The sequence below is a fragment of the Lampris incognitus genome, chromosome 9, assembly GCF_029633865.1.
Source record: "Lampris incognitus isolate fLamInc1 chromosome 9, fLamInc1.hap2, whole genome shotgun sequence".
Classification (NCBI taxonomy): Eukaryota; Metazoa; Chordata; class Actinopteri; order Lampriformes; family Lampridae; genus Lampris; species Lampris incognitus.
Window position 1 is genome coordinate 51,833,682 of NC_079219.1, and position 25,306 is coordinate 51,858,987.

At 47.6% G+C, this 25,306-nt stretch overlaps 1 protein-coding gene across 1 annotated transcript; it reads right to left on the reverse strand.

Moving 5' to 3' along the window:
- Positions 1-1,904: 1,904 nt before the first annotated feature.
- ctss2.1 (cathepsin S, ortholog2, tandem duplicate 1) lies at positions 1,905-23,109 on the reverse strand. Its single transcript, XM_056285957.1, has 8 exons — positions 22,992-23,109; positions 11,080-11,204; positions 10,754-10,876; positions 8,700-8,852; positions 6,714-6,938; positions 5,067-5,232; positions 4,500-4,602; positions 1,905-3,534 (listed from the first exon to the last, which is right to left on the reverse strand). Exons 1-8 carry the CDS (start codon positions 23,104-23,106, stop codon positions 3,435-3,437), a joined length of 1,110 nt encoding a protein of 369 aa, XP_056141932.1. The 5' UTR covers positions 23,107-23,109; the 3' UTR covers positions 1,905-3,434.
- Between the last annotated feature and the right edge of the window lie 2,197 nt (positions 23,110-25,306).

Genomic DNA, 25,306 nt, shown 5'->3' on the forward strand with positions numbered 1-25,306 from the left:
TTGTGTTTTCGCTGGTTACCTTCTGCTCTGTGTCAAATGGGGGCCAGAGGGACACCCCCACACCCCACCCCCACCCCGCTGGGTCGCTGCCTGGCTGCTGCCGTGTTCGCCACGCTGAGCTGCAACGTGACCGGCAGGCGGCGTTCCGAGGAGAACAAGAGCGAATAACAAACGAGTAAACACGACTAGGACGCAACTTTTAGTCACTACGCTTCTAAAGTTACAAAATGTACCTTTACTCTTTGTGTTTTGTAGAAGTTGAAGAGAAAATAAATAAAACAACCAAAGATCGGTGGGTACCTGCTGAGCGGCAGTGCATCATGGGTAGGATTTAGCAGTTGCCTCATCAGAGCCACCGTAGCAGTCTTGACGACTGGACCAGCACGAGTGGAGTCAGGATCCGTGTGCTACGTGCTTACGTCATGTGAGACGGCGTTCTGACGGGAACTGAGAAACTGACACGAGGCAGTGTCTGCGGATGGAAGTCTTTTAACTTTGTAGATCCCAGTGTTCCCCGTTCCCCCACTTCCTGTATGTACATGAAGACTTTACCCATCTACCTCAACTGTGTGAGATGTTGTGTGGCAAAGATGTTCCTTAACCAAAGATTCCATCCTGTCAGGGTGTCTGTCCATCCGTCCATCCGTCCGTCCATCCGTCCATCTATCTATCTATCTATCTATCTATCTATCTATCTATCTATCTATCTATCTATCTATCTATCTATCTATCTATCTATCTATCGATCTATCGATCTGTCTGTCCATCTGTCTCTTCTTCATGCCTTTTACTTCAAACCAAATGTGCTGGAATCAATCCGTTACAGGAGCCAAACAAGCCCCGTCCAGCCAAAGCTTAACGTCCAGCACGCTAGAGTGTCATATTTATACATGTTCTGTAAATACAAAGAAGAAAAAAAAATCATTCTCAAGACCAAAAAAAAAAGAAAAAAAGGAGGTGACAATCCAAGCAAGGAGGATCTTGCTGTAATCAACGTTGCCTGTTCCTTGTTTCCGATTAACTCGAATCACGTGACTTGCTGTAACAGAAAGCCCAAGAATCAAGCGCTCATCTCACATAACGTCTGAGGACACAAAAGCTATTTTTCCACATTTGTAAACCACCCGTCTCCGCCCCCCCCCTTTTTTCCAAGATGTTTAGTGTAGTTGAAATACTGTTTGATCCCACTGTTGTAAGTAGGAATTAATAAAATCCATACAAAAAGCTTTAACCGGGGAAGGGCGGAGGGGAATATTATAGCTGACCAAGTGTGAGGTTTCCTCGGCTCGGACCCGACCCACCATGCTTTATTATCGTGCCATTCTGTCCATGTGTTAGACTTACTAATGAATGTGGCTAACCAACCAAAGGCTTTATGAATAGATACACAACACTTTAAAAACGTCAATCATGGTGGGACATTTTGTATCAACAACTAAAGAAAATCCCTTTGAATACCTCATGTGAAAATTGTTTGTTGTGATGTTGCACTAAAAAAAAATAAAAAATAAAAATAACTCATTTGTAACCCAACTGTGTGTTTTGGCCCGGTGGCTTCATTTTGGGAGAACAGGGATACGCACTGGAGACACACACACACACACACACAGAGTCACACGAAGACGTGAACCTGTGTGTCCAGACAGCAAACACACATAAATACATTTGTACGCCCACACACGTCAAAATACATACAAATTCATATAAACAGACATACATATATTAATGCATTTGCACATACTGTACATGACACACACACACACATGCACACACACACACACACACACACACACAGGTTATTGGATGGATGTTGCAGGACAGTTGTAAAATGACATAACAGGAGATGTAGAGGTCCAATCTTAACTTCACCAACTCGGATTTTCAGAAGAAAGAAGCTGTGACGCTTTAATGACATAAAATCAACTTTATTGCTGTTTACAGAGTTGGTGTTACAGTGGCGGCGACAGGTTATGGTTTGGCTGGGCTGTGTTAGCCCCACCCCAGCCCCACCATGGAACAACCAAGGAAATTACCAAGCAGAATAAGCCACCCCAGCGCCTCCGCCTTGGCCAGGCCAATTCGCAAATGCGACGGGAAACTCTCATTTTCGATCCCCGAGCGGGGTTATCAACGGGCGCAGACCAAATGCCGCTATTAAAGTGATGACGTCATTTTCGTGAACGGAACGGACACACATTCCGATAAATTAGCCTGCTGGCTAGCGCCATTGACATTTATTGTAAGTTATAATCACTCATACGAACAAATATGAAACTCTCGGACGCATCGTGTACTGTTGGTGTTCAGCACTACGGATGGGCCGATGTGACACATTGCTTGTGTTTATACGCCACGTGTCATGCGCTTGTTTTAAATGCTGCCGTGGACGGGTGCGCCTGACAGCATGAATGAGGTGCAATAGCGTGAGTAGTATTGTCTAAACTCAGTAGTAGTAGTGACCGTCCACGTCTGTTGCTCTCGATGTAATTTTGCGTGTGAAAAAAGGAGCGTGCAGTCCTCTAACCCATACTCGCCTAGCGCGTGGTATTTCCACCTGTGCTATTCTATTGTCAAGGCTCGGCGTTTTTTGGTTTTTACCGATTTTCACTGAAAAATACCCAGATTTTTTTTTTAATATAATTTTATTTCTGATTTTTCCCCCAATTTAGTGGCCAATCGATCCCTATTTTAATTCAAACACCCACCCTCGTACTGCATGCGTTCGCCAACTGCGTCTCTCCGGCCGGCAGTCTCGAAGGAGTCGCCTCCCCACTTCCGTGACGAGGCGACTCCAGGCCGAACCACTGCTTTTTCCGACACACACAGAGACGCGTTCACGTGACGAACACAAGCCGACTCCGCCCCCCTCCCGAAGACAGCGCTGCCAATGATCATCTGACGAGACCGGGGCGCGAACCCCGGTCCCCAGTGGTCAACTGCGTCGACACAAAGCCGATGCTTAGACCGCTACACCACCGCGGACTTAAAAATACCCAGATTTTGAAACTGATTTTCACCCGGATTTGATGTTTCCACGGATCCGAAAGTTGTTCCTGTTCGTGTGAGGTTACGTGACAGTGACCCCTTGTGGCGAAATTCGGCATGCTGGGTGGCTTTGAAAAATAAAAACCGAAAACGCCGAGCCTTGTCTGTTGTGTATGTATTCACATTGAAATTCTGACATTGATTTGAGCCCCGCCACTGTGTGGATTATTCCCCCTGTAATTTAGACAACACAAAAAATTCTCTGCCACCGCCACTTGGTATTTTGAAGATGCGTCATTCTCGACGTTACTGTTTAAAAAGTGCAGCGGGAAGACTGATAGACTGATAAAAACAAAAGTTAAAAGAAAAAACTGAGGGGTTAAGAAATCTACTTGGCAGCTCTTGGCTGAAAGGAAGTGTAATGCTCGTGGGATGCGGCGGGGGCGGGGCTACATGATGGGGTAGGTGCCGTACAGAGCGATGCCGCACTGGTTCTTCTTGTTCCGCGACATCCGGACGTAGCCGTGGTCTCCGAACGGCGTCCCCCAGCTACACAACACAGACACACAGACACACACCAGTTTATCAGACACGAGATGAAAACTGCTGAGAAAGAGAAACTAGAGAGGAAACACAAGGTGAGACAAGCAGAACTCAGATATTTCTGGGGAAAAAATTGCATAAAACAAAAAGTAAATATAAAAAAGAAAAAAAAAACTTGCTCCGAATTAATTGGGTGCCAGAAACTAAATGACATAAAAACCTCAACAAAGAATAAAATGATAAAAACACAGATGATTAATAAATAATTTAGTCATCAATTATAATTAAAACATTAAATAAAATCTATAAGCAACAGAACAAAAAGAGGGTTTTACTGTGAATATCGACACAGTGGTGATGTGAACAGTCACATGAGTGACCAGTACAGCACCAGTACAGCATCAGTACAGCACCAGTAGACTGTACTGGAACAAACAATCCCACCGTTGCCTGTTTGAACCCGTCGTCTAAAGCACATCAAAATAACCCCAAGATGGACAATTTAGGCCCCTAAAGTTGGTTTTATAAAATCCACACGTGGGGATGATTTCCCTGTAGTTATAAAACAAATAGTTCCCATCTCTATGACTATAATTTCTTTCATTTAATCAATATCTTGCGGGGACGCAGGACTATCCGCCACACCCCTCATCTGGGTGTCGTGTTTCTGTCCGCTGGCTTCCTCGTCGTTGGCTGCTTATTATGTCGAGGATCGTGTTATTTGAGCTGATGCAGCCACTGGAAAAATACAGCACGCCAAAGAGTCGAACTTCAGTCTACGGAGTTTACCATCAAGCCTTTATTTCCTTGTTTTGCTTCCTCATTGCTCTCGCATGTGTGCAGGTCACGTGACGAGGGAGCAGACAGGGAGGTCTTCTGTAAGGGCCCAACATCCACCTCATGTGTGTTTGTGTGGCAGACGGCGCTTAGACGAGGGAAACAGTGAGTGAGGTGGGTGAAAGCGGACTTACCTGTTCTTCACCAGCCAGTAGTCTTGTCCATTCAGCGTGCCGTAGCCCACGACTAGCACGCCGTGGTTGACTTCCTGTGAGCAGTGTGGGTCATCGTAGACTCCTGAAACGACAGGAGACACCAAGGCATGAAACCTTCAGAATCTATCTATAAAGAAAGAGATATGGGGGGGAGCGAGAGAGAGAGAGAGAGAGAGAGAGAGAGAGAGAGAGAGAGAGAGAGAGAGAGAGAGAGAGAGAGAGAGAACGGATGTATGTCTTTGTGTCTGTGTGTGTAGAGGTTTGCTACCAAACCTGGTTTAGTAAAGGAAGGTATTTGTATGTGCAAAGGCTGATGGGTAATGTCGAGGTTGTGGCAGATGGCGATTGGGGGTAAAATGCTGGAGAAAAATGATTACTTTACTTTATGCATGCTACTTATAAGGCATACACGAATCAATCCAAACAAGCAAACAACAACAATAAAGACAAATCATAAAAAGTAATGGTGCCCCACTGCACGTGGGTTTAACCCCATCCCTGCTGAGGTGTGAGGAGGTGCCGTGGGGCCGGCGGAGCGCTCCGTACCGCTGTGGAAGAAGGCAAACTTGGGCTGTTTGGCGTCAATGCCCACAGAAATGGGTCCAATTGTGGCCAAGGCCTCTTTCAGTGACTGCTCGCTGCCCTGTGGGAGGAAGCTGTACCGGGAGCAGTTGGCCGCCCGGTAGGAGGGGTTGTAATGACACCGCTGCTCCTGCAGACAGAGGAGGAGACGGCAGCGTCACAAACGGTGGGAGATCACCAAGACACAGGCAGGACTGAATACCGTTGTCCCTGTAAGAGCTAAACCAGGGTTTACATGGAAAAGCTGTTGGGATATTGAAGGAAAACACTCTTAGTATTAATTAGTAAGGAATGAACTAGCGATTTACTAATTTGGGTTGCACCATTCAAACATAAGGAATGTGGTAGCTAGTGAGCCTGTTACTAGGCAGACGTTACAACAGCCAGCCAATCAGAAACTGTCCACACATGTAAATATGGAACCGCACAACTGCCTCGCGAGATAAAGACGTCCACATCATATAAATCCAGAAGACAACACCTATGTCATGTAAAGCGAGCCGATGACGAATATTTCCCCAATGTTCAAATAATAGCTATAAACTGGTCTGAGCCGGCCATTGTTATGTGTTGTTATGTGTGTGTTTTGATGCCGAGCCAACGTTCTCTGCTCGCTAACTCCAGCGGCTACGCCTCCTAGCTGCTATGTGTAAGAACTTAGTGAGAACTTGGTTCTTAGTAATAACTAGTAGGAGTGGTGCAACCTGTTTTTTGTTTGTTTGTTTGGGTTTTTTTTTTAGTGTGGTGTAAATTCTGACTCAGCACTTACGTGACAATTACAGTTAATCAGTACATCCTCATAACTTGTATAACTGGTATAACTGGCCACTGGCCACTATACTGCCTGTACTGGACACTAGTGTGATGTCACCGGTGGGCAGTCGTGAGTGTGCAAACCCACTGTCTGGTTTGCCGATAGGCTGCACTGCATAAGAAAATGCAAATATCAACATTACATACAGCTATAGTATAACATAGTGCTGTTAGTCTTCTTTTCTTGAGAAGTTTTTTTCGTCGCTTTTTATTTACATAGTGTGTATAATAAATACGACATGAAGCTGACAGTGCAGACAATCAATTCATTTCTGCACAATTTTGGCAGTGTTTCAGAGACACAAAATGCCATGTTCAATACCATGACTGCTACAGCATACGTATATATATATACATATATATATGACAGAAAGAGAATGTTTATAATCATGACTGTTTGTTGAAATGGGTTTGTGGGTTAGTGTTTCATGTCATCCAGCATCATTTGTTTCGTCAGGTCCATGAAGCCTCCACAGGGCCAACACTTTCAATTCTGCTTTTTTTTTTTTTTGATGATCTATACCCCCAAACACAACACATGACAAACATAACCCATGACAAACACAACACATGACATGATTGTGGGTCCACATCATAAAAGACACACGTTGATGCCGAGGAGGTTTTTAAAAAATTCTCTGTCACACAAATCTCTGTCAGCGTTAATCAGGAGGTGAACATTATAATCAGTATTGTAATGCTTAACACCCCAAAAATATTTGACCCAAAAAAGCCTATGATGTAAAAAGCATGATATTCTTGTTAAAAGTCACTGACTAGATGAAAGCGGGGACTTACCACTCCTCTGTACGGGTAGGCCGTGTCAGAGTCGATGCCATGGTTGTCGATGACGTACTGGAAAGCCTGGTGCATTAAGCCGCCGTTGCAGCCGTGATTACCGTATCTGTCGGAGCAGTCCACCAGATTCTGAGGGCTAAGATCCACCAGTTTGCCCGTCTTCTTTGCTAACTGGCCCTCCAGGGCCCCTACAGCGCTGAACGCCCAGCAGGAGCCGCAACTGCCCTACAGTCCAACAGAGAGCTTGGATTGGTACAGTTGTAATGAAATGCACATTTTAGGCAGTTTTAACTTGTGTTTCCCTGTTTGGGGTTGCCATCTGAAGCATTCAGACACCCAATCACTTTGAGGAAGGACGCAGCTGCAGAGGAGTTGTCTTCCTCCATTGAACACAACACGGTCAGAAAAACATGTCTGCCATCCACCCAAGAGTCCAGCGACTGACCTCCGAGTCTCTTCCTTCCAGAGTTTACACAACAGTTTTTGATTGACCTTCATCATTATGGTATGGTATAGTAGAGTAGAGTAGAGTAGAGTAGAGTAGAGTAGAGTAGAGCATAGCATAGCATAGTACTATACTATACTATGCTATACTATACTATGCTATGCTATGCTGTACTCTACTCTACCATACTATACTATACTATACTATACTATAGTATGAATTGTCTTACCTGGAATATTGAACATGCATAAAGAAACTTTTACAAGTTTATTCAGGATTTGTAGTGTGAATTTATTTTTTGTTTATCTCGTTTATATTTTATTACTATTTATTTACTGATTATTAATTATTCTAATTATTATACGTTGTTTTACTTTACTTGTTTTATTTTCCTCATATTCCTCATATTTTCCTTTTGCTTTTATATTTCCTTCCCAAAATTTTTCAACTTTGAAACTGTTTTAAATTGTTTTTTTATCATTGTTTGTCTACCATTTTTAACTTTGTTTTGAAAAGTGCTATATAAATAAATAGTTATTATTATCATTATAGTGTGATAGTATAGAGTATAGTATAGCGTGATATAGTATACTGTAGTTGAGTGTAGTAGAATACTTATAGAATAAAAGTGAATAAAGACTGTGTGTAGTGTAATAAAGAGGAACAAAGAATGTGTGTAGTGTAATAAAGAGGAATAAAGACTGTGTGTAGTGTAATACAAGTGAATAAAGACTGTGTGTAGTGTAATAAAGGTGAATAAAGACTGTGTGTAGTGTAATAAAAGTGAATAAAGACTGTGTGTAGTGTAATACAAGTGAATAAAGACTGTGTGTAGTGTAATAATAGTGAATAAGAACTGTATGTAGTGTAATAAAGGTGAATAAAGACTTGTGTAGTGTAATCACAGTGAAGAAGGACTGTGTGTAGTGTAATAAAGGTGAATAAAGACTGTGTGTAGTGTTATAAAGGTGAATAAAGACTGTGTGTAGTGTAATCATAGTGAAGAAGGACTGTGTGTAGTGCAATAAAGGTGAATAAAGACTGTGTGTAGTGTTATAAAGGTGAATAAAGACTGTGTGTAGTGTAATAAAGGTGAATAAAGATTGTGTGTAGTGTTATAAAGGTGAATAAAGACTGTGTGTAGTGTTATAAAGGTGAATAAAGACTGTGTGTAGTGTAATAAAGGTGAATAAAGACTGTGTGTAGTGTAATCACAGTGAAGAAGGACTGTGTGTAGTGTATAAGTCGGTCTGCTAACAGCCCAAACAGGATCTGGATGTGAGCAACACATCTGCACCATAAGCATTTGCAGCATCAACTGCCTTTGTAGAACAAGAAGTCACATGACCAACGCAAACAAGCAAAAGCAGGAAGGAAATGATTCTGCTGAGGTGACAGCACTGACGGCAGGTTGGGACATCTGCACCGCAGCCTTCCTTCCTCTGCCCAGCGTTTGGACCGGAGCCGGCTGGTCCCGTGGACGGAGGCTGGCACGCCGATCTTACCTGCACGCGAGCTTCTTTAAGCCGCGTGGGTCTCACCTGCATTTTGACGGAGGTGACGCACCCCTTCTCTCTCCAGTCCACGGAGTCCGGGAGAGCCGCGCCGGCAGATCCTACGAAAGCCGAGGGCGCCCTCTCCAGGTCGGCGGGGACACGGAGCGTGGCCAAAGTCTGGAGAATCTCCTCCGGGCTCTGGGGACAGGTGGACAGGGAATTATCCAGACCAGCAGAAGAGCTCATAACACGTGGTTTTCTCTTTTCAATCTCAACACATTGGCGCCCAAATAAAGAAACAAACCCACGTGACTCGGGTCGTACGGTGGAGACAGAGTGACGCGTGAGGGCCCCGTGCTACCTGGTCACACACATGTGTGTGCGTGTGTGTGACAGCAGCTCTGCGTTTTGTGTCGTTTCTTTGCTACTCTACCCTGTGGCACCCTGCCAACTTCCGCTGTGAGAAGCTGCTGCATACGATGCTCTGCATATGCAACAGGATATTTGCTGACGATGTACACACACAGTCTGCCGCGGCGCGACCACTGGATGTCCACACACGTGTGTCACGCGGTGCTTGGCTGATGGAAACTCGGAGGGAAGGTGCAGAGACGTCATCTGAACGGAAACAAAAGCTGCAGAAGCCGCGTCTGTGCAGCAGGTCTGTGCTACGCCGCTCCACCAGCGGCATGGCGGCCTGTCCAGGGTGTCTCCCCGCCTGCCGCCCAGTGCCTGCTGGGATAGGCTGCAGCATCCCCACAGCCCTGAGAGCAGGTCAGGCGGTTTTGGATAATGGATGGACGGATGTTTGGGGGAAATTCACTCCTGCTTAAAAAGGAGAAAAAAGGAACTGTAGGGCGTCCACGTGGCGTGGCGGTCTATTCCGTTGCCTACCAACACGGGGGTCGCCGGTTTGAATCCCCGTGTTACCTCTGGCTTGGTCGGGCGTCCCTACAGACACAAATGGCCGTATCTGCGGACAGGAAGCCGGATGTGGGTGTGTGTCCTGGTCGCTGCACGAGCGCCTCCTCTGGTCGGTCGGTGCACCTGTTTGGGGGGGGGACTGGGGGGGAATAGCGTGACCCTCCCACGTGCTACGTCCCCCCTGGTGAAACTCCTCACTGTCAGGTGAGAAGAAGCGGCTGGCGACTCCACATGTATGGGAGGAGGCATGTGGTAGTCTGCAGCCCTCCCCGGTTCGGGCAGAGGGGGTGGAGCAGCGACCGGGACGGCTCGGAAGGGTGGGGTAACTGGCTGGATACAACTGGGGAGACAAAGGGGGGAAATGCCCCCCTCCAAAAAGAAAAAAGTAACGTAAAAAAACAGCAAAAGGTGAGTTACAGCGACACAGGACAAGCCTGCCGCTGTATGAAAAGAGGAAGAGAAGAATGAAGGTAGACTGCATGGAGAAATAGACCACGGTTCTGGTTCCGGTCTGGGAGTTGCTGTTCTAACAGGGAGTTGGACATGAACTATGTAGAACCACTCAGCATGACAGACTTGATGTAACTGAGCAGCACCTCCTCTGTTCACATGTGATCACACACACACACACACACACACACACACACACACACACACACACACACACACACACACACACACACACACACACACACACACGGCGTCGTGTCAATACCTACACATACACATGTTTATGGTCAGGAGGCCCGCTACCTGTCAATCAAGGTCACTCACGTATCAGTAACAACAACCGCCCTGTTGCATTCTGGGACGGAACGCTTGACCACACACGACCCGGTGTGTTTGCAGTCTTGGTAATGAAAAGGATGTGTTGTGTTGAGGCTAGTGTGGATATATTGTTGTGTTTGCTGCTGGAAATGTTCAGCACGGCTTCACAAACCACCGTGAGTCAGACCCACGTGTACTGCGGCTACACGCATGTGCAGTAACATGTCTACATGTATGTATGTATTTCTACAAGAGAAATACATACATACATACATTCTGTACACTGACACTGAGGTCAAAATAAAAAATAATAAATATATGCCGCAGGATACTGCTGTCTGTCTGTCTGTGTGTCTGTGTGTGTGTGTGTGTGTGTGTGTGTGTGTGTGTGTGTGTCTATGTCTCACCACGTCTCCCAGGTGGTTCATGCTGAGCTGGTAGGTGTGTAAACCCATTGAGGCCTCAAGGTTGTGCAGAGTGATCATCTCCAGGTTCCTCTCCCATAATTCCCTGCGTCCAAACTCCTCCACCTTAACACACACAGGCAACCGCACACGCACACGCACACACACATACATACGCACACATGACATGACAATGGCATGATAATGGTAGTTACCTTATATGTAATGTGGATTTATGGGTTGTTGGAGTAGTCAGGGTGTCCCACACACAAATGCACACACACACACACCATCATCATCATCATCATCTTCTGAAGTAATAGATTTACCTCTGTGTTGTAGGTCTTCTTGTGTGTCTTCTTCCACATGTCCCAGTGGAGGTCCAGCCTGGACTCGGACATGGCCAGCGCCCCGGTCCACAGAGAAACCAGCAACAGACTCCCCAACATCATGCCTGTACCAACAGCAGATAGCATTAATGAGGATGTGACTCCTGTGACCCCTCTGCAAAACTAGACTCCTACACGGTGAAAAGGAGGAGCGCAGCCTGAGAAGAAGGACGGGTGACATCACGCTGGTGCAGACGCAGAGTGTGTTTGTCTGAACTTCTGGCGTGCAGCAGATCACCGGGCTGACAGAAGAACAGCAGCAGATCAAACGACAGGATATCCTCTTGACTTCTGATGAGGGTTGTTTAGATGCAGACAGCACGCCTCCAGATCTTTGAGTCACCAACACCACCAGCACTATCAGCACCAGTGTATTCTAGTGTGTGAGAAGCTCGAAGTGGCTGCCAGATGCGGCAGGCGTGTGCGTCTGGTGGTGAACTTCTGATTTCAGAGGAACTTCAGATGTGCTTTCTGCTGCAGGAGCCTCCATGTCACCCGGCGGACTCGACGCTAATCTGATCTCAGAAGGTTGCAAAGAAATAAGTGATGCTGGCCTCGCAAATTTAAAGCCCCTCGTGACGATGAGTGACGCTGTAGTTTTTAATTTCATCATAAATGGTGACTATAATACATATTTGGTAAAGTCCGCTGGACTGCTGCCACCGTTGGATTTCACTTCTTGTTCTGGTCAAAATTAAACTTCTGCAAGTCACTATTCATTCACACAGATAGCCGACCTTGCCCTGTGTATTTTTTTATGTGTGTGTGTGTGTGTGTGTGTGTGTGTGTGTGTGTGTGTGTGTGTGTATGTGTGTGTTCACATCGGATCAACCCAACTCACGCCCACAAAGTCAGCCCGAAACCTGGGTGTCATGACTGATGACCAACTAACCGTTAAGGTTGAATCACGTGGCCTCGATCACTCGGTCGTGCCGATTTGCCCTGTACAACGCCAGGAAAATCAGACCCCACCTGTCTGAGCATGCAGCACAGCTCCTGGTACAGGCTCACACATTGACTACCGCAACTCCTTACGGGCAGGTCTCCCTGCCTGCACTTTCAAACCTCTGCAAGTGATCCAGAACGCGGCGGCATCTGCCCCAACCAACCCAAAACAGCAGATGTCACTCCGCCGTTCCAGCCCAGTATCACGCCAAAGCGTGGAATACACTCGCCGGTCCAACGTGTCGGTGTCACGATTTGCCTCCGCTCAGGCGTGAAAAGTACACGCGTGTATGAAGGTGCAGTGCCAGCAGGAGGCGATGATTGACTCAATGCCAGCAACTCCCCACGGAGGAAAAGAAGCATACAGCATTTTCCAAAATCCCTCCCCTAACCCAACCCTAACCCTAACCCAACCCTAACCCTAACCATAACCCTAACTGTTATGTTGAAATAACAGACAAAACTGGAGCTGTCTTTGGAGTTGAACCTGTTCCATAATCAACATACCGACCTGACCATCAAGCAAACAGGCGACGTAAACACAACACCCTGAAATTAACATAAAGCAATGCACTGTCGTATCGGCGCCAAATGTAACATCCCTCCCCCCATAACCTAGGAGTGGTACTCAGTCTCAAAGTCACGCAGGTGCCCGGGCCTGCTGCGTGCCGTGACCGGGCGGGGCTCAGGTGCAGCCACTACAGGCGGTGGCCCCACTGCTTCAGGCTGGGCTGGAGAGGCTGGTGTTGCTGCAGCATCGAACCGTGCAGCCGGCACACTCAGTCCCGGCCCAGGGGGGGGGCCCGCACCTTATGCGGGCAGCTAGCATGCCAGCGAGTGCCATCGGCAAGCCTGAATGAAGCTGGACCAGGCTGTTGACTGACCTGAACAGGGTTCAACCAGAACAACTGGAGCTTGTTGTCACGGTGGGGTCGCTGGATCCTGACCCAGTCCGAGATGGCGATGGCAGATGATCTGGCATGTCGGGTCCTGTCGAAGTGATTCTTCATAAGGCATTGGTATGTGGCAACTGTGTCTTGAACTGGGTGGACTGGGGCCTGAGCCGGTGTAGGGTGGAGCCTCTCCAGAGGTAGTTGGAGCTCCCGCCCCAGCATGGGGGAAGCTGAGGAGACCCCTGTGGTGGCATGTCGGGTGGCCTGGTAATGCAGCAGCATCTGGAGGAGGCTGGTGGTGAGCGTGCACCCTTGTGCCAGGTGGGCCCTTATATTCCAGTTTTCAGTGATTGATTCAGCCATTCCACCCCCTGTTCATGGCAGGGTTGTAAAAGGTTGTGCGGATGTGGTGGATCCCCTTCCCCACCAGATAGGAGGACAGCTCATGGGAGACCATTTGGGGGCCGTTGTCGGTCGTGATCCTCTTGGGCAGGCCCCAACGTGCGAACAGGGCGTCGAGGACGTCGATTAACGCCTTGGCTGTGACTGAGCCCACAGGTGTCACCTTGGGCCACTTAGAGTGGAGGTCGTAAATGGACAGCCAGTCCAACGGCTACGTGGGTGGGGGTGGGGCTGGGGCCCTGGTCTTACCACTGAGGAGACAGGCAGTGCAGTCCTTGACCAGGGTCTCGATTTCCCTGTCAATGCCTGGCCACCACACGATATCGCGACACCGCTGTTTGAGCCTGACTATGCCCAAGTGGCCCTCATGCACCATAGGAAGGATACATGCCCGAAGGGCACCTGGGGCCACAGTGCAGAGCCCATGAGCAATGCAGGTGTCATTCCAACACGACAACTCGTCCTTGACCCTGAAGTAGGGGAGCAGCTCATCTGGTACCCTGGGGTGGGGCCGTCAGCTGAGGCATCCTGGAGCTCCTGCAGGGACACCATGTCTTGAAGGGGTGTGGGGAGGAGTTGGACGAGGTCATGGGGCCCCACTTCTGGGCCCCGAGATACATGTGCCAGCACTCACATGCCCAGAGGCACGCTAAAGCCTCCCGCTCCCCCACTACGTACCTCTGCTCTGTGGGGCTGAGAGCTCGTGAGGCGAAGGTGATCGGCCTCTCGATCCCATCTTGCAACTGGGACATCACAGCACGAATGGCTGTGGCAGAGGCATTGCATGTGACAAGGGTTGGGCTAGCCAGGTCGAAGTATGCCAGAACTGGTGATGAGGTGAGCTGGGACTTCAGGATGTACACGGCATCTGAGTAGGCAGGTGTCCAGAGCCAGGGCTCGCCATGTTTCAGTAGCTGTCACAGTGGCGCAGTTGTGGCCGAGTACTGTGGCAGAAAGCAGAGGTAGAACGCTGTCATGCCCAGGAAGGAGGCCAACTGGGCGGTTGAGGTGGGCTCCGGGATCCGGTGGATGGCCTCTGTGTTCGAGTGGAGTGGGTACATGCCGTCAGCCGAGAGGCAAAACCCCACAAACTCGATGGCTTGGGCAGCAAAGACACACTTCTCGCCACTGAGTGTGAGGTGGTGTTTGGCAATCACACTGAACACGCTGTGGAGGCGCTCGTCGTGGCTCTCAATGGTGGCCCCGTGCATCACGATGTCATCAAGATAGATGGCCACACCTGGGATTTCAGCGAAGATGGAGGCCATGATCTTTTGGAAGCAGCTGAGGGCAGAGCTTAGGCCAAAAGCCACTGGCAGCAGCTCTACAACTAGCGGTTCAGGTCGAATCGGCTTTGGAATGCGCTGCTAGTTTGTCTGCCTCTTCCGCTTGTAGCGGAAGACCCCTTTGTGGGTGATAAATGCAGTGAGGTTGCGGCTCTCAGGGTGTAGTGGCACCTGGAGGTAGCCCTGGCAGAGGTCCAGTTTAGAGAAGACTGTGGACCCATGGAACTGGGCGATGAGCTCCTCTGTCGTTGGCAGGGGGTACTTGTCAGGGATAATGGCCTTGTTGACCGCTCTCAAGAAAACACAGAGTCGCAGCCCCCCAGACTTCTTCTTTGCCACCACCAGGTTGAAGATCCAGGGTGATGCATTCACCTGCTCGATGATGTCGCCGTCGAGTGTGCTCTATAGCTCAGCAGAGATGTTGTCACGGAGAGCCAGGGGACAGCGGCGGAGAGGCTGGATGACAGGTGTCACTTTCGGGTCTATCAGGGGCTGGTGAGTGAAGCGCTCAAGGCAGCCCACACTACTTAACAGCACGGGCCACTGTTGCTGCCATGGGATGGCCACGGTGTGAATCTCTGAGCCAGTGGTGTCTAACAGGGTGAAACTGAGGCCGTTGAATAGGTCGAGGCCTAGGAGGTTGGTCCCACGGTGTGCAATATTGAACCTGATGACTGGCAGTGTCTTCTCTCCATATCTCACTGGAAGCTGGAGGGAGCCCACGATGTCAATCTCAGAGTTGGCATAACCACGCAGGGTGGTGGTGGGTGGCCCCAGTGGCCCGTGGGAGGAGAACTGTGAGTAAGTTGCCAGGTTCAGAAGGGACACTGTGGCTCCAGTGTCCAGGAGGAGGGGCAGGGTGACATCACCAACCATCAATGAGCATGTTTTAAATGGCACTCGTCCTGAGCTGACATTGTGGATGATTGTGGTAGGTGGCTGGGAGGCTCTAGCCGGGGCAGATCTACAGACTTTGTGGAAGTGATTCCTCTTTCCATAGTTGGAGCATGTTTTACCACAGGCAGGGCAGATCTGAGCTCTGGAGTTGTGTGTAGAAGAGTCACAATTCCCACACGTCTGGTGCTGGCAGTCACGTGACTGAGAGGCTAGTAGTACGCTTTCCCCGCGGCTGTCTGCAGACTCTGCACTCGCGCCGAGGGGGTGCGTCTGTGAACTGAGCGCGCCCGTTTCCTGTGCTGGCGAGTTGGAAGAGGCAGACAAACTAGCAGCGCATTCCAAAGCCGATTCGACCTGAACCGCTAGTTGTAGAGCTGCTGCCAGTGGCAGGTCATCGTTTTCTACCGACAGTCTTTCTCTAATCTTGACACAGTTCGTGTGCAATATGAGGTGGTCTCGGATCATTTCGTCTTGTAACGCCCCAAATTTGCACGAGCTAGCTAAACCTCTTAGATCAGCCACGTACTGTGTCACTGAGTCACCCGACCGTTGGTGTCTCCGTCCGAATATGACTCGGCGGAGAAGAGCACTTTGTGGAGCGGCAAAATGATTTTTCAGTAACTCCTCAGCCTGTTCGTAAGTATTTGCGGTGCCGAGAGTCCCAAACACGCGTTGCCCCTCTGTTCCTAGACAGTGCAGCAGCAGTGCACGTTTCCTCTCGACCGATACTTCGTCCAAGCCGGCAGCTAGGATATAAGTTTCAAACGAGGACATCCAGCAGGGCCACGCCATCGGTGGCTAGCCCGGCAGAGAAAAATCAGTCCTCTCTCGTCGCCAATGTCATGTTGAAATAACAGGCAAAACCGGAGCTGTCTTTGGAGCTGAACCTACTCCATTTAATCAACATACCGAACTGACCATCAAGCAAACAGGTGACGTAAACGCAACACTGAAATTAACGTAAAGCAATGCACTGTCGTAACAGTGCCAAGTGTAACCCTAACCCTAACCCAACCCTAACCCTAACCTGCCTGAAAAGTTAGTTAGTTAAAGTTTTGTACACGGAAAAGAGAGCCAAGGTGGATATTTAGTAAAGCACAGTGGGATCACTTCGAGTATTTATGTGAGAGGGAATGTATTGTAACGTGCATGGATAAGTAGTCACGCTGGCCGCTGGCTGGCAGGTCTGACCCTATAGTCGAGCGGTTAGCGATGTCTCCTGCGGTGCGGGCGATGCGGGTTCGCTTCCCGGCCGCGGCAGTTCCTGTGGTTGTGTTGTCCCCCGAATTCACTACATTGGTGTCAGAAGTGGGATGGGGCGACCGTAAGGCCCTCGGAAGCGTATGTGCCCTGAGGCGTGAAGGAACTGATATGCTTAAATCAAGGAACAGAGCGTTTAAAGTGTTAAAAAGAACCCATAATTTCCAAAAACCAATTGAATATAAAAGGGCACAGGCGCAAGCAGGGAAAACTGTGAAGGAAGCAATGAAACGACGTTGGAGGGATTTCTGTAAAAACATAGGCAGATCAACACCTATAGGTGATGTATGGGGAATGATAAGAAAGATGAGGGGAATCAGAAGAGTGGCAGTACCCAGTACTAATAGAAGGAGATGAAACAGCTGTGTCAAATGAAGATAAAGCAGAAATATTAGCTAAGACATTCACCAACATCCACAGTTCTAACAATCTAACAGAGGAGGGGAAATGAGGGAGGGATGCAAATAGAGAAGCATACTCAAGATGTTTTGCAAGATCGGGAGAGCAAAACTTGTGCATTGGATGCACCTTTTGCTATAGAGTAAATGAGAGCTATAGCAAAAACTGGCCTGACATCCCCAGGGAAAGACCATTTCTGTTATATAATGTTGAAATATTTAGGAACTCAGACAGAAATGAAGCTTCTAGTGTAACGGGGGCAGTCCTATGGTGTTCTATGCTGGTCAGCCTGCTGCACGCCCGTCACTCTCATCATTAGCTCTGCGTTGTGTTCTATTTTCGGTGGGGCCCCAGGTGTTGTGGGGGGCCCTCAGTCTCTCATCATCATCATCATCATCATGATCAAGGAAGGAGGGGGGACACACAGGACTCTATTTGGCCCACCTTGCCATTTATTTTGGTTTCAAACCCTTCGACAAACGTCCAGTCCTCCAGCGGGAGCGGTGTTTCTTACGGACGTGGGGGTCGAAGTTCAACCACTGCCCGGACTTCACTCGTGTGCGTTAGAAGGAGAAACCGTCCACGGGACTCCGATGTAAGAAAGGATAAACAAGTATTTTATCCCACAGCTTGCAGTATCTTCTTACAGGGATACTCAAGGTTACGTTCTCCTCAACCAGCAAAACTGTCCTACGGTAAGAAACACGCGTGGCTCGGCTCGATCGCTGCTTGAGACTCCTCCCACAAAACAAAAAATGGCCTCTCCCGCGTTCCCTCTTCCGTGTACCCACAAGACCTCTCTCTTAAAGCGACAGTACATGTATATGACGGTCGTTATAAAACATACATAAAAGTAAATAATGACATAAAATAAAATGTAGTAAACACAAATAACAGCACACAGACAGGATTTGGTGATATTTCATACTCAAACAAAATAAAATAAAAACATTAATTTCAACCTGGTTACACTAGCAATACATAATAAAGTTTGGGAAGAAGGAAGGTTACCTACCAGTTGGAAAGAGGCTGTCATTATGCCCATAATAAAACCAGGAAAGGACCCAACAAGTCCAACAAGCTACAGATCAATTGCACTCACTTTCACATGTAGGGAGGATAATGGAAAAGATGATTATAGAAAGAATGACATTCTATATAGAAACTAGAGGGTTATTATCCTCTTACCAGAGTGGATTTAGGAAAGGCTGAGGAACAATGGATCCAGTAGTTTGTCTGGAAAGTGAAATTAGAAAAGCCCAAGCTAATAATGAATCAGGGATGGCAGTGTTCTTTGATATAGATAAAGCTTACGATATGGTATGGAAAGAGGGATTGTTGATCAAATTAGGAAAAATTAGAATAACTGGAAGAACTTTTAATTGGATCAAACATTTTTTATTTGATAGAGTTATTCAAGTTAAAATTGGGACAGCGTTATCTAATAAATACAGGGTAGATAACGGAACATATCAGGGCATTGCTATCAGCCCAATCCTTTTTTCTATTATGATTAATGATGTATTCGCTGACACAAATTACGACATTGGGAAGTCACTATTTGCTGATGATGGGGGTTTATGAAAGAGGGGGAAGAATTTAGTACTACTTAGAAGGAAGATTCTGGAAGTGATTTATGTGGTAGAGAAATGGTCACACTCATGGGGATTTAAGTTTTCTGTAGAAAAGACAAAGGTTGCGGTGTTTAGTAGGAAGGAAATAAGGGAAGAATGTGTAATGATGTATGGGGAACACTTAGAGCAAGTAAAGACTTTTCGATTTCTGGGGGTTTTATTTGACACAAAGCTGACCTGGAGGGATCATATTAATGATATACATAAAAATGCAAGAGGGTTCCTAATGTCATGAGATGTTTGACAGGGTCAGAATGGGGAGCAAATAGGAGCACTTTGATGACTATTTATGTTGCGTTAATAAGATCAGCGTTTGATTATGGAAGTGTAGTGTACAGGTCAGCAGTAAAATCACAGTTAAAAAAGCTCGAAGTGATACAAACTCAAATATAAGCATATCATGGTGAACTACTAGGCAAATCTACAAGGGCATAGGGAAGACCATCCTGCTGTGAAGGCCCTCAAACCATGTTGGGAAAGTAGGAAAGTAAAGGGAGAATGTTTTGCTTGGGCAGCAAATAAAATGGTTGAAGAAATGGGATTACATGGGAGAAGTTATTGTTCCACAGTGCCATACCCGGTGACTCCGCCACGGTTATTTCCCCCTGTGATATTAGATTGCTATACTCAAGAAGAAATGAAGAGAGTGAAAGGAAGAGGTAATTGGGCAGAGATAGTGGACAGCAGATTAAACACAATACATCAGTCATTCACTCCACTATATTCAGATGGATCAAAGGAACCAAAAAAATTAAACACAGGACTTGCTTATGTTATCCCAGAGTTAGATATACTACATATCAAGGAAAGAACACTGAACAGTATATACAACTGAGATATTGGCTATTGCATTGGCATTAGAGTGGGTAGAGCAAAACAAGCTTAAAAAAGGTCATAGTGTGTTCAGATTAATTGTCAGCTCTGGTATCATTACAGTCCATGTCATCTCAATGCAGACCAGATATCATCTACGAGACATCTATGAGACACTATTCAGACTGCATCAAGCAGAGACAGAAGTTCGGTTTATGTGGATTCCAGCTCATAGGGGTATAGAGGGGAATGACTCACTGGCTAAACAAGCCCTGAAGCAGGATAGAGTCATGAAGGTGCCCTACAGCAAAACTGAAATTAAAACAATAATAATAAGGAGCAAAATCATGACGGCGTGGCAAAAGTTATGCGATGAGGGAAACAAGGGCCGTCACTTGTATAAAATAAAACCACAAGTGGGAGGGAGGATATCTGTAGGGAAAATATTCTAGGGAACAAGCAGTCATTTCAAGATTGAGGTTAGGACACACTGGATTAAATGGAACAATGCACCGATTAGGGAAGCATCCATCAGGACTTTGTGAATGTGGATCAGAAGAAAGTGTTGAGCATGTTATTTGTCACTGCCAGAAATACTCAACACACAGAGAAAAGCTGAAGAAGGAACTCAAGACATTTGGGGTGGGAGTATTTAATCTTAAAAATGCATTCAGTATTGAGGGGCAGAAATATAATCCATTGTGTGTGTTCTTAAAAGAAATTGGCATAATGAAGAGCATCTAGTGCTATAATTATGTATCATTATTATTAGTTTTTGTCTCTCTTGCCTTTCATCCTCTAATACTCTGGCCCACTCTCCAGCATAGTAGGTGGCGGTAATGCACCTTAAACGCGAGTTGCCACCCGCCATTAAATACAAGAAGAAGTAGAAGAAGTAGAAGAAGAAGAAGAACAGCAACAACAACAACAACGTCCCGTGATTTGCGCGAGATCGTGCGCGTCATGTCACTATTTACGATGTGTTTTGGTCGCAAGTGCGTTGCTCTGTCCTAGCAACCCACTAGCGCCCTCCAGTGCAGAGTAATATTCTAAACTTGATGTTTGATTATTTCCAACGTGTCTGGTTACAGACGCAGTTTCAGACGCACCGTAACTACCATTTACAGGTGTTGGACAGCGGCCATTTTAAATTGTTTGAAAAATAGTATTTAAGTTTTTAAAATGTTAATTTGTTAAAATGTTACTGGTGTCCGTTAGTTTCATAACAAATATAGTAACATGTAACGCATTGATATCTCAATTGGGTATATCTCTTGACAGAATACGGAGTTTAAAAACCGCGGCGATCAAAATGACCGCCCACGGTCGTTCTAGTAGTTTTTAAGTTCCAGTCGTTGTTTGGGACTGTTTCGGTGTTTGTTTATTCATTTATTTATTTATTGCAGTTCACGTTTTATAGGCCTTGTTACGTTTGGTAGATTGGCAATATGCGTTTTCCGTTTTGTTTTTCAGGTAATATTTTCACTTTTTCAATTTTGCTATTCAAGTTCGGCCATGTCTCTCGGAAGTTTAAATTGTTTAAAAATAGTATTATGGTTCTTAAAATGTGAATTTTGGTGTCAGTTAGTTTCATAACAGACATACTAACATATTGTAACGATCACGGATGAATAGGCTCGGTAGCCCTTGCCGAACGGGTCGGACCCTTTAGTCGAGCAGTTAGCGCTATCGCCCGCGGTGTGGGAGATACGGGTTCGCGTCCCGGCCATGGCGGTTCCTGCGGTTGCCCCCCCCGAATTCACTACTTTGGTGTCAGAAGTCGGATGCGCGCGGACGCGCTTCCCGAAGGAGGGGGGTAGGGTAACGTGCACGGATAAGTTCACACGCTTGGCTAACGGGTTGGATCCTTCAGTCGACTGGTTAACGTAGTCGCCCGCAGTAGGAAATACACGAGTTCGCGCCCCGGCTGTGCCGGTCCGGCCGGGGACGCCCTTCCCGAAGGAAGGGGACAAAGTAACGATTACGGATGAGTAGGCTCGGTAGCCCTTGGCTAACGGGTCAGACCCTTTAGTCGACTGGTTAACGTAGTCGCTTGCGGCGTGGGAGCCACGGGTTCGCGTCCCGAACTGCCCCCCTGAATTCACTACAATATGTGCTGCATTAATACCTCAGTTGGGTATTTATCTTGACAGAATATAGAGTTTAAAAACCGGCCGTCATTTTGACCGCCCATGGTCGTTTTAGGTAGTTGTGAAATCCCGTTCGTTATAGTGTTAAAAAAATCGTGTCTATGTACCCTATGGACAGCTGTGTCCTATCGGACTTTAAACTAATTTTTGGACACTTCCTGGAGTTGTTGTCCCCTGACTAGATCCTAGCTTGTGTTGTATTAACTCTCAGATGCACGTCGCCTGGACAAAAGCGTCTGCTAAATGAAACTGTAACATCGCTTGTTTCCTTGGCCTGTATGTTTGAACTCCTTTGGTTCTGCTTGCCCACCATGTCCTGTTGTCCATTCCGCCTTGGTGTTTGTATGTTTTGTGTGTGTGTGTGAGAGAGAGTTTTATTATACTGGCTGCAAACCAATTTCCCTGTAAGGGACAATAAATACTTTGACTTGGATTGTTGTAACACCGTGTGTGTGTGTGTGTGTGTGTGTGTGTGTGTGTGTGTGTGTGTGTGTGTGTGGTGTTGGTGGTGACTGGGCAGGTGAACGTCACGGGTCTTTACGCAGGTGTTGTGTGTCGGTGCCGGGTGGTGTTAAGCCGGACCGCCGCTGCTTACAGATGGGCCAACCAGTCCCCGCACAGCCTGGTCCACAAACGACGCATTAGTCACGAGACCGAAGATGAAACTGAGGGCCAGGCAGCGGACGGGTGTGACGTCACCAACATTATTTAGCCTGTTTTATTCTGGCAGGGACGCGCTGTAGATATTTTTGATTAGATGACAAAGTGCCGCAATTCGACGTGTGCCGGACATGGCAGCCTTTCAAGCGAGCTTGTGAGAAGTAAAACGAAGGGGGCTTAACGCGGCGTAAATCCCCCGAAGCAGAGAAGAAGAAGTGGCCCAAGTGACGCGTCGCGCGGCCGCGGAGCGTTGCTACGAGCCCTCGGTAGGCATAACACATGGTGCCGTTACTGGCAGCGTCTATCTGCCATAACCGGGGCGTTTCAGGTCGTTTCTGCCAACGCACCTCTCTCTACACACCGCCACCGCCGCCGCTGGAAAAAAGTTACAAACTGAAAGTGAAAGCTGAAACATCTACGACGAAAATAACAATCCTCTCAAAACCGGCCCGGGGGCTTCCACTGAGGCGTCAAGTAAAGGAGACAGGTTCGGTCTTAGAGACCTGGACTCACCTTGTGAAGTCTGCGCGCGTGTGAGCGAAGGAGAAGTCTGGCCGCTGTTCTTCACCCGCGCGTCACGTGCTGTCCTCTCTTCCTCCTCTGCCTTTAAAGCCATCTGCATATTCATTGTCTGTGTGTGTGTGCGTGTGTGTGTGTGTGTTTCAAGCACAGAATCTGTGCTTGAAACACACACACACACACACGCACACGCACGGGTTCTCGTGCGTGAAATGTGATAATGTTGAAACATTTGTGTGTGTGTGTGTGTGTGTGTTTCAAGCACAATCTGTGCTTGAAACACACACACACACACACATACACACACACACACACACACACACACACACACACACACAAGGTTTCAACATTATCACATTTCACGCACGAGAACCCGTCTTCAAATAATTCAATATTTTCTCACAATGACCCGCAGCCGCAAATTGGGGGAAGGAGACAACAAATAGATAAAAACAAATAAATAAATAAAAACAAATAAATGGAAACAAATAGATAAAAAGTTTTACGTGTGTGGCTCCTGACCATCGAGCTGCACGGCAAACAGATCTCTGCTCAGAGGGCCTCAGAAATAATTTGTGAAGAGAGAAAACCTAGTGCGGAAGAAGAAGGACCCCCAGGGGCGTCAGGGTGGCGTGGCGGTCTATTCCGTTGCCTACCAACACGGGGCTCGTCGGTTCGAATCCCCGTGTTACCTCCGGCTTGGTCGGGCGTCCCTACAGACACAATTGGCCGTGTCTGTGGGTGGGAAGCCGGATGTGGGTATGTGTCGCTGCACTAGCGCCTCCTCTGGTCGGTCGGGGCGTCTATTCAGGGGGGAGGGGAAACTGGGGGGAATAGCGTGCTTACGCCCCCCCCCCCGGTGAAACTCCTCACTGTCAGGTGAAAAGAAGCGGCTGGCGACTCCACGTGTATCGGAGGAGGCATGTGGTAGTCTGCAGCCCTTCCCGGATCGGCAGACTGGGTGGAGCAGCGACCGGGACGGCTCGGAAGAGTGGAGTGGGGTAACTGGCCAGATACAATTGAGGAGGAGGGGGGGGGGGGAAGCCCCTCTATTTTTTGTCATTGTATTCTTACAATGACATGTGTCCTCTGCATGTAACCCATCCTGTTGTATAGGAGCAGTGGGCAGCTGCAGCGCCCGGGGACCACCTCCAGTTCTTCTTTCCATTGCCTTGCTCAGGGGCACAGACAGGAGTATTACCCCTAACCTACTGTGGGAGGAAACCGGAGCATCCGGAGGAATCACACGCAGACACGAGGAGAACATGCAAACTCCACACAGAAAGGACCTGGGTTCGAACCCAGGACCTTCTTGCTGTGAGGAACAGCGCTAACCACTGGGCCACCGCGCCGCCCAAACTTGGAAGATGGAGAAGTTTCCAGAGATGAGGATCATGTCTCTGTTAACTCGCAGTCTGAAAACGAGTTTGAAGAAGAGGACGAGACTGATCCTCAGTTAGCTACTTATTGTAATTTTGCCAGGTATACGTTTTGTTTTCGGCTGCAAATTTAAAAAAAGGAGAAACAAGGAGCCTTCACTTATCACCAAAGGATCCTAAAATCCGTCTGTCTCGGTCGCCTGGCTCCGCTTGCCAGAGCAAACTGGTGGCTCAGCGGGGAGGACAAAAAGCTCCACAATCACGCCAACTGGCCTCCTGCTCCCCGCTGGCTCTACCGAGCCACAGCGACCCTGTCCAATTTGTCCCTCTTCGAAACCAGTTTCCGGTTTGAACAGGTTTGGCTGAATAGCTCCTATATCAGTATTTGCCATTGTGTAGCGAGCAAAACAGAGAACCAGCAGAAGTTAGTGTTTGATGGGCGGAGTATTTGCACCGCAGGCGAGCGGCGGGGGGGGGATTTGAATTGAGGGTGGGGATAATTTGCATATTCATAGATTCTAGATTTTTCACGAGGGGGGAGGAGTAGATGTGATTTTCAGGATTCTAACTAGATAATTGAACTTATTTTGTAAGAAAAAACAACAATTTGTTATCTCACGCAGAACATTTTATGTCTTAAAACATGACCGGAGGGGGACTTGAGGTTTTAATTCTGAGTCCAAAACGTTCAAATTAATACTTTTATTTCAGTTCTTTGCCAAGTGACCATGTTATAAACGGGATAACCCACTCCAAGATGTGCGTTTAAGGATTTTATACCTAAAATGGAAGGAACCTGTCTGTATGTACGTCTCTGTCTGTCCTTTGATTTTCTCGACAACCGTTCATAACGTAGCGAATTCGGAGGGCAGTCTGGGAGACCGTCGCCGCAGCCGGGACGCGAACCCGTGTCTCACACTCCGCAAGCGA